This window comes from Hemicordylus capensis, chromosome 8 (genome assembly GCF_027244095.1).
Source record: "Hemicordylus capensis ecotype Gifberg chromosome 8, rHemCap1.1.pri, whole genome shotgun sequence".
NCBI classification, from domain to species: domain Eukaryota; kingdom Metazoa; phylum Chordata; class Lepidosauria; order Squamata; family Cordylidae; genus Hemicordylus; species Hemicordylus capensis.
In genome coordinates, this window is record NC_069664.1 from 30,850,514 (window position 1) to 30,869,231 (window position 18,718).

The 18,718-nt window shown below is 49.8% G+C and overlaps 1 protein-coding gene across 2 annotated transcripts; it reads left to right on the top strand.

The window, feature by feature from the left end:
• Positions 1–4,415: 4,415 nt before the first annotated feature.
• Positions 4,416–18,684, top strand: HTR3A (5-hydroxytryptamine receptor 3A). Of its 2 annotated transcripts, none has more exons than XM_053270177.1 (9): positions 4,416–4,786; positions 9,966–10,132; positions 10,925–10,969; positions 12,346–12,455; positions 13,650–13,819; positions 14,011–14,171; positions 15,164–15,374; positions 16,773–17,006; positions 17,203–18,684. In XM_053270177.1, the coding sequence occupies exons 1-9, from the start codon at positions 4,720–4,722 to the stop codon at positions 17,523–17,525; spliced, it is 1,488 nt and encodes a 495-aa protein (XP_053126152.1). In that variant the 5' UTR covers positions 4,416–4,719; the 3' UTR covers positions 17,526–18,684. The 2 variants fall into 2 exon arrangements, with proteins under 2 accessions (XP_053126152.1, XP_053126153.1); XM_053270178.1 differs by having other exon boundaries at positions 17,236–18,684.
• Positions 18,685–18,718: the final 34 nt, after the last annotated feature.

Sequence of the window (18,718 nt, forward strand, 5' to 3'; positions counted from 1 at the left end):
GAAGCCATTACAAAAAAATACAATTAACGGCTAAAGCACAATAAATATGAAACTGGAGGAGCCTCAGACTGTGTTGAGCTACTCATGACCAAATGCCCACTGGAACAAAAAGGGTCTTCAGTGGAATTGGAGGAACCATCCACTCCTGAGTAAGTCCCACTTGCAGAGTGCAACTCCACACATGCAGGTTGCTATCTGGTCATCCAATGATAAGTAATAGTCTCATTCACAAGGTCGGAACTTGGATAGGAGAAGAGTCCTTCCCAAGTTGGGCATCTGTGTGTGCACTCCTGTTTTCTGCTCCCGTGCAAGGGGAAAACAAGTAAGAGGCACCCAAAGCGATTGTCAGTTTGCCTCCTGCTGGGAAGGAGGGCTCTATCCTGCCCAGCAGCTGAGTGAGGGAGGAGGAAAAGCTCCTGAATTGGAGCAAGCTGCTTCTCCTCCCCAAGTTCTGATCACATGGTCGAGCCTAAAATGTAGCCTTAAAGGTTTTCCACAACCTGCAGCCCTCTGAGGTTGGAGCCTGCTATGCCTACCATCTTGATCCATCTCCAGACATCAGTTATTATAGGTAGGGTGGAAGCAGAAAACTCATTTTTCTACCCCCACCAGATAAGAAACGGAGCCCTGAAATACCACCGTTTGGATGCGACCCAAGACGCTTGACTTGTTTGCTTCAAGAAAGCAAAGTTCGCTCCGGCCCACAAAGAGCCCCTCTTTTCTAAGCTTGGGAGTCTCTAGATACCAAGTTTCTTTGATTTCCCGGAAAACCAATTACTGAACAGCAGATTAGAGAGCTAATAAAATCCCATTATACCATTTTCAGAAAGTAAATCTGATCGGGATGCTGCCAATTTATCTTTGATGGCCCACAAAGAAGACATCCATCCTGGCGGGCATCCTGTTAGCAGCTCTAGATGGATGGGGCCAAGGCGCGGATGCGAGGTAATATGAAACAGCAATCTATCAGGCTAATTAGATAGCCAAAACAAGCAAGGCCAGAAAATTTCCTTTCAAGAATCGCACCTCAACCCCATCAGCATTCATGTGCTTGCCCACACAGGTCAGAAAGTTATGGCTCACAGCTCTCCTCCTCCCTCCCTCCCTCCCTCCCACTTAATGTTCAATAAGGTAAGATGTACAAGAACACATGGAACAACCTTCTATTCGATGAGACCATTGGTCCACCCAGCCCAGTCCTGCTTGTTTTAATTGGCAGTAGCTCTCCCTGGTTTGGGGTAGACAGGCTCTATTGTTGAGCTCCTTTTATCTGGAAATGCCAGGGATCGAACCTGCATGCAAACCACAGGCTCCACGATTGAGCTATACACTCCCCCAAAAGAAGAACATCAGAACAGCCCTGCTGGATCAGGCCCAAGGAGGCCCATCTAGTCCAGCATCCTGTTTCCCACAGTGGCCCACCAGATGCCGCTGGAAGCCACAGGCAGGAGTTGAGGGCATGCCCTCTCTCCTGCTGTTGCTCCCCTGCAACTGGTACTCGGAGGCATCCTGCCTTTGAGCCTGGAGGTGGCCTCTAGCCCTCCAACAAGTAGCCGTTGATAGACCTCTCCTCCATGAAGTTATCTAAACCCCTCTTCAAGCCATCCAGGTTGTTGGAGGTCTGGAGGTTACCAGTCTGGAGGTTACCAGCAGATGTACCACCGTTCTGTTATCTTCTGGGGCAGGGAGTTCCATAGGCTGAGTGCCACAGTGGAGCAGGGAGGAGCTGCTCCAGGGGTCCCACTCTGGGTCCCCAGACATTGTTGAACTTTAACTCTCATCATCCCACACCATCATCAGCCTCCTGCCATTGTGGCTGGGGGTGATGGGAGTTGTAGTCCAACCACATCTGGGCACCCAAGCTCAGGAGCCCCCTGATATAAGGTACCCTTCTAGGGACATGTCTGTGGCTCGCCACTCCCGGCTCCTTATCATCCAGATCCAATAAGAGCAAACGGCTCGGAGCCTGAGCTGTGTCTACTTCCCCGGGAGGAGGCTTCCCATCTGCTAACAGAATCAAGAAATCAAATTAGTGCTGCCTTTAGACTCACTTTCTCCATGACACAACTATTGGCAGTCCAGGGGTGAGTTCATCAGGGGCCCGCGCTAATTTCTTATCTGGTTTAAGTGACTCCGCACAGCCATCGGATGCAATTTGCCCCTGCACTCAGGCTGGAGGCTCTGCGCCTTGCCTGCTTCACCTTCAGTCCCATTAACAGGACTTTTCTTCAGCCCAGGGAGCTGGGGAGAGGAGGGGATTTGTTTTTCAAAGCGCTGCTGCTGTATCTGGAAGTGAAGAGCGCCAGGAAAAATACCTCGAGAAGGCAAGAGGCTTCCCAGCACGGCAATCGCTCTCTCTCTCTCTCTCTCTCTCCCCCTCTCTCTCTGCTGATTTCCAAAAGATAGCATTCTGTCACATGGTTCCCCACAGCCCCTGCCTTCCACTGGGTCAGACCCTTGGTGGTTCCTCTAGATCAGTTTTGTCTCCACTGACTGGCAGAGGCTCTCCCAGGTTTCAGGCAGGAGACCTTTTAGCCCGACCTGGAGATGCTGCCAAGGATCAAACCTGGGACCTTTTGCATGCAAAGCAGATGCTCTGCCAATGAGAAGGGGCCCTGCCAATGAGCTCTGCCAATAAGCTGGAGGAGAGGGCACCCATGTTCGCCCCTCTCCCCGGGCGGTGTTGGAGATGAAGTTCCAGTGCATCGACCTTTTGCACCAGCTGTCCTAATGACCACTAGGGTCACTGGGAGTAGAGGTAGTGAGTGAGGGTCTCCTTACCTGTCCCTGCTCTAACTCTACATCCCCTGCCTCGACTCCTCAGGTATTTCCTGTGGGGAGTCAGTCCTGTTCCTTTCCTCTTGGAGAGTAGATGGAAACATCTCTCTCTCTCTCCACCTATCCATTATGTTGCCTTTAGACAGGGCAAGGTCTGTCCTATCCGAAAAGGACTTCACAAATAAACCTATTTCGCTTAGATTGTGCAATAATCTCCATGCTTGTTTTTTTCAGATAACTGCAGCAACATGGACCTGAAAGTGTTTGTTGTTATAGGCAAGACTTAATTGCCCTACAGGGTGTTAAGATTTCAAAATACACCCCCGCAGGCACAGCATATGGAGCAGCAAGCTGGCCATTGCATGGCACCCGAGTGTCCATGCGCATGCGTTGATTTGCATGTATGCTAGAGACAAGCTGCATCCACCCCTGGCTTGACGCCTAGGCTTAATGTCCAGAGGCACCAAAGGAGGGAATTGAACCCTGAAGAGCCCCCTTAGAGAGGAGAAGACCCCTCAAGAGCTCCAACTCTAGGGACACAGGAAGCGGCCATGTACTGAGTCAGACCCTTGCTCCACCTCGCTCGGTATTGTCTACACTGTCTGGCAGTGCCTCTCCAGGGTTGCAGGCAGTGGGGTCTCTTCTTGCTCTACCTGGAGACATCGGGGATTGGACCTGGGACCTTGGAGCATGCAAAGCAGATGCTCCACCTCTGAGCTACAGCCCCATCCCCAAGGGGCCCTTTCCCCAACTCTAGCAAATCAGGGTAAAGTAAAGGTAAAGTGTGCTGTCAAATCGGTGTCAACTCCTGGCGCCCACAGAGCCCTGTGGTTGTCTTTGGTAGAATACAGGAGGGGTTGAGCATGGCCATCTCCTGTGCAGGATGAGATGATGCCTTTCAGCATCTTCCTATATTGCTGCTGCCTGATATAGGTGTTCCCCATAGTCTGGGGAACAGACTAGCGGGGATTCAAACCGGCAACCTCTGGCTTGCAAACCAAGTCATTTCCCCGCTGCACCATGAGGTGGCTAGCCATTTAGGGTAACACACCAAAAGCAAGAAGAGAGTCACACAGGGACAGTGCTTTACCTGGGCTAAGAAGGAAAGGACTGGGATAGCTGGAGAACACCGGCACTTGGAGCATCCTGAAGAGTGGGAAGCAGGCTGATGCATCATGCCCAAACACTGCCCTCTGGCCCCTGTTTGTTCATTCATCCCATACTCCCTCCATATATGGGGGTGGAGCATGGATTGCGCAAACCACCGCCCATGAATTGTTAGTGGCAGCCATTTCAGGGCTCACGTACACTTCTCTCGCACATCATGCACTTAACCTCTGTCCCCCCAGGGATGGCCATGGCTCTCTGGTTCGAATTCCTGAAACACATAACCAATGCTCAGACTTTCAGTCCTAACGTTATCTGATCCTGGTCACGCCCTGTCACAACACTCGATACCTTAATGCAGACATGACGGCTAAAAACATCCATTTGTCTGGACAGTGTTCCAGCAGGTCTTAGATAAGGGATCCTGGCTCAGGTTGGACCCACCACAGACGGTGGTGCCCACCCCACCCCCCCAGCCTGGAGAGAGGCAGTGGCAATGAGCATCAGTTCCTGATCATTTTGCATGACATCAGCTCGGGTGGGTGGGCAAATATCTTCAAATCCTCTGCCTGAAACTTGAGGCAGCAGAGAGACTGATTGCAACATTAATTATGCATTTTTAAAAAATCCAACAGTTGGGGGAAACAAGAAAGGAGCGGAGTAAAGTACTCTCAGCTTCCCTAATTGCATTTAATTTCCCTGCAGAGGCAAAGACAGAGTGTGGGGAAGGGGGCAAGAGAGGGCTGGGAGACGCTGTCTGTGGAGACAAGCTGATCTGAAGAGGAACTGAGGAAGAAAGCACCAGCCGCCACATACACCCCCCCCAAGACATCCATGGCCCCTTCCTCTCTGTGGGTCTCTCTTCTCCTTCTCCTCTTTCCCGCCACGCTGCAAAGCAAAGGTAAGACCACTCGAGTGGAAGTTGGATGGAACCGACTGATTCATGTCCATGGATTGGAGAATGTGTAAAGGAATTGTGTTGGCATTTGTGGGTTGAATTGTAGAGACGTTGCTGAGGAGTGGTGTTTTTTTGTGTGGTTTTTTTTTAAGGCCAGTCGTTATGTCTTGGACTGATGGAACCTCAGGGACCATGTTTGCATTTTTTTAAACACCAGGAGGTTATTTGGAAGCTGAACCAGTCAGCTGTTTTTGGTGTGCTGGAGGGCAGTCTTGACTCTGAGCTAAGTAGGATAGGGGGTTACAGAGGTGGAAGAGTTGAGAGTCAAAAGGGTAAATCCATGTTCTCAAAGATGATGATGATGATGATGATGATGATGATGAAATTTGCTGCCCAAAGATGCGGGGATAGCAGGTCAGATGGTGTTAAAGGGGGCTGGTAGGTAATGGATCCGTGGGGTCTATCAACAGCTCTTTGCTATGAGAATGAAAAAGAACCTCCAAGTTCAGGGGAAGTAGTCCTCTACATATTAGATGCAGGTGACAGACAAGAAAGGAGGGATATTTCCTCTTTGCCCTGCACATGGACACCCCACTGGGGCATTTGGCTGCCCCTGCTGGAAACAGTGGGATGGACTCTCGGTCCACAGGCTCTGACCGTGTTCTCAGGACTACCGGGGTGTAACCAGGGGAGAAGGGGGCCTGTGTTCACCCCTCTCCCTGGCGGCCCCACGGAGTGAGGGAGATAATGAAGAAAATAGGGAGTGATGGAGCTGGGGGGCCCTCAGGAGCTGGGGCCCCTGGGTTCTTTGAACCCATCCGCTCCATTATAGCCGGTGACTACAATGTTATTTTAAGGGAAGGTCTGGATGAGGGATGCTCCTCCTCAGGGTCTGTTAAAAGCATCCTTGTAAGACAGCTTGCTGGGAGAATGACGGGCCTTTAAGAGTCAAGCTTTACTCTTAAAGGAGTCCATCCAAGCTAGCCACCAATTACAAGTTTTGGGAAGAGAGTTTGAAATTCAGTTCTGTGCTCAAGAGGTGACCTCTTTGTCTCTCGCAACCTCAGATTTTGCATCATTCGAATTAACTAGCTGGCGGGTGAGGTGGTGGTGGGGAGATGTTGCAATGTTGGAAATGTGAAATCTGTTTACAGAATGATTGAGAACAATAGAGCACTTTTGTTCCAAAAAAAGGTTCCGTTTTAGGCATTGTTGCTGGAGCCAAGAGAACAGGCACGAGCCAATTTTGCATGTTTGTCGCTCAGAATGGCGGGGGCTGGGATTCTTGGACAACACCAATGGTATCGGCAGGGAACCGAAGACTGTTTTGCTGCTCAGACTTCCTGTTCCTGACAGCACAACACCCTGGGCGAGCTGGTGCTCATCTGTTGTTCAGGGGGAGCAGCATTTGGAGAAGCCGGGCGGAGGCTGAGGCTGAGGCACAGCTGGTGTTTAGCTGCCACCTTTTTAAAGACAGGTTAAAAATGGCCATTCATTTGGGGGAGACCCCTTCCAAAACGCAGCACAGCACAATCATCCTGGAAAAGTGACCTGCCTGGGAGAGAGGGGAGGGCTGGAGGATTCCTCATGTGGTTGTGATTAGATGGCCGAAGCTACGGTGACTGCTCCTCAAGCCCAGCAAAGAAGGAGTGTGTGACTGTGCCTGCAAGAACACTGTTTCAAGTCGGATTGTTTCCAAAACCATTAGGGATAAACAGCTCTGTAACTGAGTGTGGGTTAGGGTGCTAACCTTGATCACCGAGGCATGGCACGCTCTGCTAGGACTTGTGGAATTTCTTCAGTCCTGGAAAACTGAGGCGTAGGTAGTACAGAACCAAATAAGGCTTCCCTTCCTCATTTGCTTCTTGAAGGAATCCAGGAGGTAGGGACAGGCAGGCTGTCCCCATTCCAAAATGCGTTATATGCCATATTGTAACTCAGACATCCAGCTGAGTCCAGAAGGTCTTCGGCAATGAAGTAGGTCATAGGAAGCTGCCATATACAGACTATTGGTCCATCTAGCTCAGTATTGTCTACACAGACTGGCAGTGGCTTCTCCAAGGCTGCAAGCAGGAGTCCCTCTCAGTGCTATCTTGGAGATGCTGCCAGGGAGGGAACTTGGAACCTTCTGCTCTTCCCAGAGCGTCTCCATCCCCTCAGGGGAATATAATCTTACAGTGCTCACACTTCTAGTCTCCCATTCACATGCAACCAGGGTGGACCCTGCTTAGCTTAGGGGACATGTCATGCTTGCTCCCACAAGACCAGCTCTCCTCTTGCTACATAGCTGCAGATCATCTCCTTCACCACAGTGGTGGTGCACAGGATGCATGGCATTTTACCCACCCTGGATACGCAACCACTTATTCATTGATTGTGGGGATAAGTCAAAATTCATCTCAACATGTGGTTGATGACTGGCTCCCTAAATTAGTATGTGGCCCAAGGAGAATTCACAGACAGTCCCAAGAAAAGACATACAATACAAGCTGCCTGAGACCGCGTCCAGGTGACTGATCATAACCAGGTCTCCAAAAGGGCCTGCTGCCTTTCTCACCCTTGCTACCCAAGATCATTTTATGGGGACTGAACCAAGGGCCTTCTGCATTCAAAGCATGGGCACTACCATGGAGCTATGGGTTCTTTCCCAAATAAGGGCATCCAGCCCGGCACAGCTAAGAGATCAATTAATAGCAGAGATGGACACCTCCATTGGGAATCACACAGCACGCTTAAATCACACAGCACACAGCTTTTCCTTGGTTGCCCTTTCTTGCTGATGAACAATATTCTATCAGAATGGTGTGTGTGTGAAAATCTAACGAACCACAGTGGTTCTTTCCAGATCCCACTTCCATCTGTTGCATGCAGGAGACCTGGGGGTGGATGAGATGGGAGGATAAATTTTCTCCTGGGAACCAGCGTCTTTTGAAGATGCTGAGAAATCCATGTTGGAGACTCACGTGCGAAGCAGCCTGATACCAAGTCCGACTATGGGCCCATCTAGCTGTGCTGCTCCATAGATTCAAGTAGAGAAGGTCTTTCCCGGCCTTGCTGTCTTTTCACCAACTAGGTGCAAACTGCCCCCACCCCACTGAGAAATTTCACTGGTCTCAGAGAAGCTCATTGGCTCCTCTTGAAAATTCTCAGCTGTTTCTTCTCGGAAGGAACCCTAAAATTTGCCTGAAATTTCACTTTTTTGGAAAAGCCATTGCCGTTCCTATTTCTCCCTGAGAAAGCCAGGGGTTGAGCCAGAGACTGACTCGGTGCATGCAAAACATCTGCTCTGCCACTGAGCTATGGCTCTCTGGATACTCAGCTATATCCCCAGCTCCTTCCCCCAAATCACAGTTCCTCAGTTGACTGGGAAGTCCTGTCAGCTGGCCTTGAGGTGGCTTTCTTCCCATGCCAAGCATGCTGACGCAAAGAGAAGCTCAAGTTCTGAGTTCTTAGACATGGCATTCTCAAGATGCTTGTGGACCAACCATCCTTTCGGTGTCTACGAAGGGCAATCGTGCCACAGCAAGTTCTCTCTCCATCTTTGCAGCAAGTGAGTAATGCTTCTCATATCAAGAGCAGAGGCAAAAAGTTCAAAACCTGGAGCCCATCCTGGCCAGCTGTAGAGCTTGCCACATGCCAGTTGGCTCATGGAGGGTCATTTGGAAGAGACAAAGGCAAGGGCTATGGGAAAATTACCCGGCCAGCCTGCTCTCTGTCGCCTCCCCTAATTGGCTTTCCTCTCTCTCTCCTCAGCTCCCCCATCTTCTCCCTCCAGCTGCCTGAAGCGCGTGAGCTCAGCAAGCTTAGACGAATTATAGCGGGTGTGAAAAGGCAGAGGGTTGCTTGAAAAGCCTCCACCAAGGCTGCTTTCCCCAAGTACCTGCAGATCCATTCCAATTAGGTGCTGCTTGGGAAGCACGAATTGTGCCCCAGGGCTAGTGAGTCATGTCCGGGGAGCTGCAGCGGCAGCAGTGGGCTCCCCCCCCCCCGTCACAAGGTGCTTTGCAAGTTCAGGTTTCATTGGGTTGGGACAGCTGTTGCAGGAGCAACTTTCAAGATGCTAGCAAATCTTCACATTCGAAAGGGCAGCCCCATCCCCTGAGGGGAATATCTTGCAGTGCTCAAACATGTAGTCTCCCATTCAAATGCAAACCAGGGTGGACACTGCTGAGCAAAGGGGACAATTCATGCTTGCTATCAAAGACCAGCGCTCCTCAAACTCCCCAAACCAGGCTCAGAGCACCAAACTCTTTTTCCAAGGGAGGAAAGACCAAGGACCAGCTCAGATTAGAAGCACTTTCAGAACAGCATCAGCGGCAAGCATGATGAGGCTGCCAGTGTGTATTTCTGAGCTGAGAAACATGAATTGTGGCACCATCACTAATATATTTGAGGAACATCAGCAAAAGTGTCAGGAGCCCCATCAAGCTCACAGTCTATCTTCCACGAGGGTACCAGGCTGGAGGGGGCTGATGGCTGTCTGATGAATCCGGGCAAGACATCTCTCTGAAGCCTGTGCCCAAATCCTTGGCCAAGATGGGGGGAAATCCAGCTGCTAGATTTCTTCATCTTAGCACAGCAGCAAAAACAATACAAGGGGGAGTCCGACTATCTCTTAAAAGCCTAAGGAGATCACAGCTGGGGTGGGGAAGTTCCGTTTTACACAGAAAAAGAAAAAGAATCAAAATTCACTACTTTTTCACTGTCCACAAAAGGAACATGAGTGTATGTCTGCTTTCAAAGTGGTGATCCTTTTCTATTTAACCAGGGGAGAGAAACGGACCTATCCAACCCCAGCACAGCACACTTCCAGTGGTTGTTGCTGGTGAAAAACTCATATTTTTTCTTCGACTGTGAGCCCCTTGGGGACAGAGAACCACCTTGCTATCATTATTCTATAGGAACTGTTTTGAGAAACTTTGTTGAAAAGCAGTATGTAAATAGCTCTGTCTGTGTGTGTGTGTGTGTGTGTGTTTAAGGGCCCCTGCTAACTAGGTAAAGAGGCACCTTTCAAAGTGGTGATTCTCTTCTCTTTAGCGTGGGCGGGGAGAGAGCAACCGGCCATAGGAGCAGCACAAAGGAGGAGACTGAAAATTTGAATTTTTGCAAGCAGAAATTCATTCCTGAGTAGAGATATTGCCAAGAGAACGATCCCCCCTACACCTAATGTCTTGTTTCTCAGCTTCTCAAAAAGTAGCCAACAAAACTGTGAACTCAAGTAAGCCAGCCCTGCTCCAGCTCTCTGACTACTTACTGACCAACTACAAGAAGGGAGTGCGGCCTGTCCGGAACTGGAGAACCACCACCAATGTGGCCATTGACTTCATGGTCTACGCCATCCTCAGTGTGGTATGTCCCTTTGTCTCTCTCCAGTGAGCTCAGTTCTCCTGCGTCCTTGGTTCAGTGTGAACGAGAACTCAGCCGTGAACCCCCAGGATTTGAAAGAATCCTCTTGGTCCATAGGATACTTACAACTTTTCAAGGATCCCTGAAGGAGAGTTTTAGGAATATTGGTCTCCAAATCCTCTACTGATCTGGGCTGATCTGTGGTTTCCCATTTCTTCTCACTTGCCACTCAGAGACTCCCCAAAGTTCTCACTGGCGCCTTCTCACTTGGAGATGCCATCAACGGACAAGAGTGGTTCTGTTCTGTGAACACCATTCAGGGTCACCTTCACACATTACATATGTGTAGGTGCAGGCCTAAGGTTTTTTCTTAAGCGTACACCTGAAAATATAATATGCAAATGTAACAAACAAGTGTTTGAAAGCATGTATTAATGGCGAGAAATACACCCGAGAGCTGGGATGGCCTCCCTGTTGGGTGTACACTCCGTGGCAAGCCCGGGCTGCTCCCTGGGGCATCTGACTGCATGAGACTCCTGGTGCTGTGTATGGAGTCAAGCCACTGATTCGTCCTGCTCAGGCCCCCTCTGACTAGCAGCAATGGGCAGATCCTTAGGCTCCCTCTTTCAGCTGCAGATGCTTGCTGGGGCCTTGTGCAGCACTGCTGAGCCCCACCTCCTCCTCCTCAGTTCTCTGGAGCGCCACCTCCCTCCCGGCCAGCTGAGCAAGAAGGTGAATGGGTGGACTTGCCCTGCAGCTTTACCACCCTAATCTCGGCATCTCCTTTCTCGACAGGATGAAAAAAACCAAGTTCTGACGACCTACATCTGGTACAGGCAGGTATGAAATCCACATCCCTTTGCAGATGGAGCCGCTTCCTTTCACTGGAGAGCCTTTGGCCTAGTAGCTGTTGTAAAGTTGTACATATGGAAATGTGATTATATATATAGCAGCTATTACAGCACTGTATCTATACAGTCCAGAGTCCACTTGACTCTCTTGATTCCAAGGACTTTTGGTCGTTGCCCAGCATTCTGTTTACTGGGCTTCAAGGCCCCCTTCCTTACCCCCTGTATAGACCAGGGCTGGATTCTGTTTAACGGTAGGACTGCCTGCACCATTGCACTGAGAAGTCTGCAGTGAAGGTTCTCCATGATCCAGAGTTCTCCATTTTCAGATGCATGAGCCATTTGCAATCTGTCATCTGGATTTCTTTGGGTTTATCTAGATGAAGCTGGGCTCCTATGGATTCTTCAGGTCACCTGGGCTTAAGAGCAGCTGTGCCATCTCTGGTCATTATCAGGGTGGTGCTGCAGCACTCCAGAGAGGTCAGGCTGATAATTCCTACTTCCCAAGAGCTGCTTTGGTGGTGCAAGGCTTCTATTGGGCATCTCTTGGAGGAGACCCACATTTCTGTATTTTTCAGATGCATGAGCCATTTGCTCCTTGTTTTCTGGGTTTCTTTAAATTTCCCTGCAACTTGAGCATAGTGGCTATGCATAAAACAGAAGAGCATTGCAGCCACTATGTTTGTGGCTTGAGGGAAATGTAGGGTCAAGCTTTGGGCAAGCTCCAAGTCAAGCTGTGACTGGGGCCAGTTCCAACCTGGTCAGTGCCAACCTCGGTAGACAAATATCAAAGGAGCCAGATGCAGAAGACATGATCAAGGATGGGCTCATGGTCTGTTACCAGATTTAGGGAGGTGAGGCGAGGTTCTCTTGTTGCTCAGTTGAATGGCAGTGCTCAGACGGAGGAGCAACGGGTTCTATAACACCATCCCGGCTCCTATTGGTTCCTTAGGTCACCTTGGCTGAAAAGCTGCAGTACTCACTCTGGCCTTTATAAGGGTGGCACTGCAGAATAGCAAAAATTAGCCCAATCACACCCTCTGGCTGCGAGCTGCCTTGGTGATGCTGGAATAAGGCACCTGAGCATTGGTGCTTGGCTCAAGACCCCTAGGCTTCTTACATGCAAAGTGTTAGTGGTCTGGGCAGCATAGCAAGAAAAATACAGTTTTCAGAGAAGACGAATGAGTGAATGAGCAGGGCAGGGTGGATCATGAGAATGGATGAGGTTATGGGAAGAGGGAGCTATATTTTTGTTGATAAACAGAAGGAAAAGCATGGCTGATGCACAACAGGAGTGCCCCCCAAATGGCTCTGTATAGGGATGCCTCATGAATGTCATTGCCCCTTTCTTTCTCTCCCACTCTGCAGTTCTGGACTGATGAGTTTCTGCGGTGGAACCCAGAGGACTTTGACAACATCACCCAGATGTCCATTCCCACGGCGGCCATCTGGGTTCCAGATATTCTGATTAATGAATTGTATGTGCAACAGCTTTTCTCGGGCTCTCCACTACCCCCACTTTGGGGGAATGGGAACAGGCTAGAAGAAAATGTGAGGGTTTTGTCCTGCGTCCCCCACCCCTTGCCTGCCGCCCTTCCCTTCATCTCCTTCCACTTGGTATTCTTGGCAGAGCTTCTCTGTTGGCTCAGAGCTGCTCTTTCCTCTGTGTACTGTACATTGCAGATGGAGAGAAGGCTGAGGAATTGGGATGGTTCCAGTAGTGGAAAGCGATAAACACTCATAATTACCCTTGCCGTTTTGGGCGTGGGATACAAATATTCTGAGGAAGTCTTTGTTGAGGAGGAGAGGAAACAATGGAGGGGCAGCTGCAGAGTCGTCAAGCCCTACTTGGGAGGGAGGAACAAGGGAGAAGGGGAGAGAGCTTTTGTGCCAAGCCATCCTTCTGGGGCTGCCATGGGGCAACCTTAGAAAGAACTACAAGTCTTTTGGCTGTGGCGGCAGCAGCAGTGGCCGTGGGGGGAGTCCATATATATTTTCTGACTCTCAAGAAGATCATGGGGGAAATGGTGGGCTTTTAAGGTGTATCTATGAATTTACATCCTGGCTTTAAGGCATGCCAGGAAAGAGGTGTGATTTCAAAAGGGGGTGGGAATAGGATCAAGGGGTTCGGGAATGATAAAGCTGTGGGGAAAGAGTGACTGAGAAGGAATGAGACAGAAATCCCACATACGCCTTTGCAACAGACAGGGATGAAGCAGCCAAGAGCTCTTCTCTGCCCAGCAACTGGCAATGTTTTCTGCAATGATACCTTTGGGCAGAGGTTCCCAACCTTGTGTCCCTAGATATTGTAGGACTACATCTCCCATTGTCCCCAGCCACAATGGCTAAAGGCTAGTGTGGCTGAGGATGAGGATGATGGGAGTTGTAGTCCAAGAACATCTGGGGACCCAAGACTGAGAACCCCTGCCTTTGGGAGCCCATTTGGAATTGCCTTGGAGACGTGATCTTTTTGTTGGGGAGATGGCATGGAATTAAATGGATTAAATATCCTCTTCTCCCACTCTGCAGTGCCAACTCTGATCATGCCTCCATACAGCTGATAAGCTTAAAAGAAATCTCCCATCACATTTAACATCACATTTAGTTTGACTTTTGGGGTAGCCCAAACCCAACTGCCCTGGCTTCATTTCCCCTCCTCCCTATTCTGACAGCGTGGACGTGGGCAAATCCCCGGACATTCCTTATGTCTATATCCTCCACCACGGAGAAGTGCGGAACCTCAAGCCCATCCAGGTGGTGACTGCCTGCAGCCTGGACATCTACAACTTCCCCTTTGATGTGCAGAACTGCTCCCTGACTTTTACCAGCTGGCTACATAACAGTACGTGACAGGTTGGGTTGATTCCCCGCTTGTGGCATGCCGTAGACCGACTTCCGTGGGGTTTGGAAGCTGGCTCAGAAACTCAGGTGGGAGGGGCCCTACTTGCTGCAAGTTTCCCTGGCTGCCAAGGATGTCTAGGAGCAGATGGGTCACTTCTTTGCCCACTTTTCTTCCTTTCTACTATCCTTTAGTTCAAGACATCAACATCTCCTTGTTGCGGAGCGCAGAAGAAGTTAAAGACGACAAGAATGTCTTCATGAACCAGGGGGAATGGGAACTTCTCCACGTGCTGGCTCAGTTCCGAGAGTTCAGTGTAGGGGACGACGACAGCTACGCTGAGATGAAGTTCTTTGTAAGGAGCTTTGGGAGGGTTGCCTGTGGGGAGAAGAAGGCTGGGGTGGGAGAAGGGAACAGAATGGGGAGAGGGCTAGAGGCAGCAGGAGGCTGAAGCTGGGACGAGGAGGCAAGTTGAGATGCAACACCCCACCCATGGTAGGCAGCTTCCTAGAAGGCTGCAAATTCCACAAATCTCCCCACCTAGCTACCCCTAAACTTATGTACAAAGAAGAATGGAGATGCACACACTGAGGCTCTCAGTTTAGGTTTCAAAAACTCATGCAGCTCAATGTCCACCAGTGGCTGGAGGTATAATCCAGCTATGAGTACAAGATCTATTGCCGTGCCTATGGCAGGGCTGCTCAACTTCAGCCCTCCTGAAAATGTTGGACTACAACTCCCATCTTTGAGCGCATGTCAAAGATGTGAGTTCTGGGCAGTATAAAAATACATTAGTTAGTTAGTTCATTCATTGGTTAGTTAGTTAGTTAGTTAGTTAGACAAACAAGCAAGCAAGCAAACAAACCCTGGTGACTAGCCACTGTGGCTGGGTATTATGGGAGCTGTAGTCCAAAAACAGCTGGGGGTGGGGTGGGGCTAGGCTGAGCAGCCCTGGCCTATGGGAACCTGCTGAAGTCCCTGCATCTCACACTTGCACTTTTCTTTGACATGGCAAAGGAGAATGTTTTGGCCGTTTTCTGTCCATTTGTTGTTAAAACACAAGCAGGGAAATGCAAGAACAGAAGCAGCAAGCCCTTTCCTGGCGGGTGGCGGGGGGGGGGAGAAGGTTGGATGCTTTGCAGCGATCTTCCCAGAAGAACCCCATGCCTCCTCTCAGCTTCCTCGGTCACCAGCTGCCAATGGAGCTCTTTGCTTGTGTCTCTTTGGACTGGCATGAGCAGCAGCAGGGAGTGAGCCTTAATGGGTCTGGGGGAGAGACAGCCAGCAAGTAGCCTCTATCCCAAACTGGACCCCCCCTGGCCTTTGTGTGTCTCTGTGTGTTGGCAGGTGGTCATCCGGAGACGTCCTCTCTTCTATGCCGTCAGCCTCCTGCTCCCCAGTATCTTCCTGATGGTCATGGACATTGTGGGGTTCTACCTGCCCCCGGACAGTGGAGAGAGGGTCTCGTTCAAGATCACCTTGCTTCTGGGTTATTCGGTTTTCCTCATCATTGTGTCTGACACACTGCCGGCCACGGCTATTGGGACCCCACTGATTGGTAAGGTCATCCTGGCTGTATGGATGCCAGCCTCCAGGACAAAAATGTTGACTCTTGAGCACGCATGATAGCAACGGGTATGACACCATCAAGCAGATGACTTAAATATATATGTAAATTACGCTGTCACATTCATCTGTAGTTCATCTAAGTAGTTCACTTAGTTAGTTAGTGTAGTTCACATTCATCTGAACATCCCAAGGGGAGGGCTGACAAGCCTGCCAAGGGCTTTTTCTTGTTTCCTTCGGGTGTTAGGATGGTGGCAGCGGCCACTGAATTCACAGGTACAGCTGCAGTGACATAAGCTACCTGAAGGTCATTCCATGGCCGTGGAAGAGGAATTCCGTGGAATTCCATTCCATTCCGTGGATGAGTTTCCTTCCAGTGGAGAATATTAGTGAAGTGCTCACTGGGTGAGGATGAACAGACACTGGCAAATCCACATGGGTCCTTGTTGAGGGAGAAAAGAGTTTTAGGTTATGCTCCGTTGTTTCTTCCTTGAATTGGCTAAGAAATGGACTTTGTTATTTCTCTCACTCTTCTGCCTAGACTTATTTTGTGACCTGAGTTTGTGTCCAGTGGCAATGAGATGGATTTTGAGCAGAAGTCTCCTTATGAACTTGCACCCTAGAGTTGAAAAGAGTGTATTGCATCATGTGGACATTGATAAAAAGGGATGCAGTGATGTAAGCAAGTGAAGAGAAAGAGCGAAGGCGAATTTCAGGGTGGAGAGCAGGGTAGGGAGCAAAACAAGTGATCTTCCTAGTCAAGGGTTCCCTCTCCTAAGCAATGAAACTCCCTCTGAGGTGTGCTTCGTTGCATGGACTATCTGAAACTTGTTATGGTGAAAACTGTCCTAGTGAGAGGTCTCACCCTAGAGACATTTCATCAGGACTAGAAGCAGTCAACAGTTTGAAAGACGTTCTTTTCTACTTTAAAAAAAAAAGCACAATAGCCCTCTCACCAACAAGACAGGCTCAAGTAAAAAGAACCTTGCTCTTGGTTAGATAGCTACATAACCCCTTTTGAAAGAAAACTATACTATTCTACTATTACTAAATATATCATTTTTCTTTTTAAAAAATTCTCAAAGTGGTTTACACAGAAAAAAAGGAATAAGATGGTGCTGTATCCCTCATAATCAAAGAAGGAACTCAAGAAAAACACCCAGATGGTGTGAGCCTCTGTCCACTGGAGTCTCCCTGTGCTGGGTGTTGAATGGGGCAGCTGTTCTCCCTCTTCTAAACAGAAGGCAGATCTAATACTATCCCATCCGCCTCAAAAAGGCCAGTTACATGACTGCCACTTGCCATTCATGTGGTTGCATTAAATGTGTCGTCATATCCTGGGGGACTGGCAGAGCTGGACTTTGCTGAAGGGCCTGGCTTCCCTCCCCAGGGGTCTACTTCGTGGTGTGCATGGCCTTGCTGGTCATCAGCCTGACTGAGACCATCCTCATTGTACGGCTGGTGCACAAGCAGGACCTGCAGCCCCATGTCCCTGACTGGGTGAAGCGCTGGGTGCTGGAGCGAGCCTCGGTCCTGCTCTGCATCCGAGACAGGAATGCCTTCTGCCCCATCCGCACTCAGAGCGCCGACATCTCCAGGAACATCGAGAACAACGACAGCACAGGTGAGAGCCAGGTGACTGGGTGACATGTCCCCTGCCCAGAGCAAACTGGGCTGCCGGCGGGGGGGAGGAGGCAGCGGCAATGAATTGCTGGTGATAAGAAAAGGGGCAGGGGGCGCTCATATGAATTGCCCCTTGGCTCCTTACTCCATTGGGACAGATATCCTCAGGTTGCACCCCCCCCCCGTATTTGTTTCAGATTTCCTGACCAGCTGTTCTCCCTCTCCCCTAGCCAAACTGAACCACTACAGTTGCGAAAGCACTCGTGACTTTGAGGGAGGAACCAGTGGGGCATCCCCCCAGTCGCAGGGGGAGAACTCCCTGGTGGTTGAAAATATCCTGCAGGAGATCTCAGCCATCCGCCAGTTCCTGGAGAAGCGGGACGAATTCCGTGACATCGCCCGCGAATGGCTGCAGGTGGGCTACGTCCTGGATGTGCTTCTCTTCCGGGCCTATCTGGTAGCCGTGCTGGCTTATAGCATCACTCTGGGCACCCTGTGGTCTATCTGGCAGTATGCCTGACATGCACACACACACACACACACATACTGCTGGCATAGATGGGCTTGGCTTGCAATTAACCAGTGAGTCTTTTGGAGATCCTTGGACTCACTGATAACCCATCTTAACAATGGAGATCCAGGCTCCGAAGTCCTTCTGCTGTTGCTGTTTACAGACATGCATCCTAAGACTGCTGGCTCCAGAGGTCTCTTGAGGCCAGTCAATGTGCATCTACTCCATCTCCAAGCTGCAGTGCTTGCCTAATAGGCCTGTGTCCCCAATTGCCCACCTCAGCTGTGAATAAATACCCAATTGCTCCCAAGTGATGTTTTCACAGACATCTTAAAATACAGCCATTATGACACATGAGGAGGAAAAGGATTTCCAGTTCAGGGCTCAAACTGGATGGGTAGAAGAGGCAAAGATCAGTTGCATGCAATTAACCCTCTGCCAAACCCTTCATTTGGCTTCCTTGCCCTCCTTCCTCGCCAATGTTTCATTGTGGAGCTCTTCCTTGGCTCCCACTTCAGAGCAATGGAGCTGCATCCTGGCACCACCACTACATATATTTATATACCACTTTTCAACAAAAGCACTCAAAATGGTTTACATAGGAAAAACAAACAAGTATATGCAAAGCAAAATTGGCAACCCAGTCACTTTGCTTTGCATATTATTTGTTACCATCAGGGTAAACCAAAGTCAGGATGTGGACGGAAACTTTGCATTGGAGCCTGCATGGTTCCAGCATGCAAGGAAGTAACATTTCCAGATGCTAGGGAAAGAGGGCTCCATGATCCAGACCCAAATTCCAGATGCAGTTGAGAGGGCTCACATCTAGCTACCTGACACAACCTTCCCCGTGTGATGTACCTTTCTGGGATTTGCATCAACAACTTCCATCCTTCCTGTCTCTTTCACTTGCCCTTGCCCTTGGAATCCTTTTTCATTGGAGGACTTGATGGTTAAGTCCCCTTAAAACATAGCCCAGACATCCACTCCCAAGGACGGAAGCTGCCCAGACTGTCCCCCACTTTGGTAAATAGCACCCTACATGACTTGTACAGTGTGTGGCTACTTGCACTGGTATTTTCAGCTGAACCATCCACAAAGCAAGACAATCCTCTTTGTATAACCCATTCATTCCTTGTACAATAAAACTGATATTTCTCGAGTCCAACTGAAGATGCTGGAGTGCCTCATTATAGCTAGAA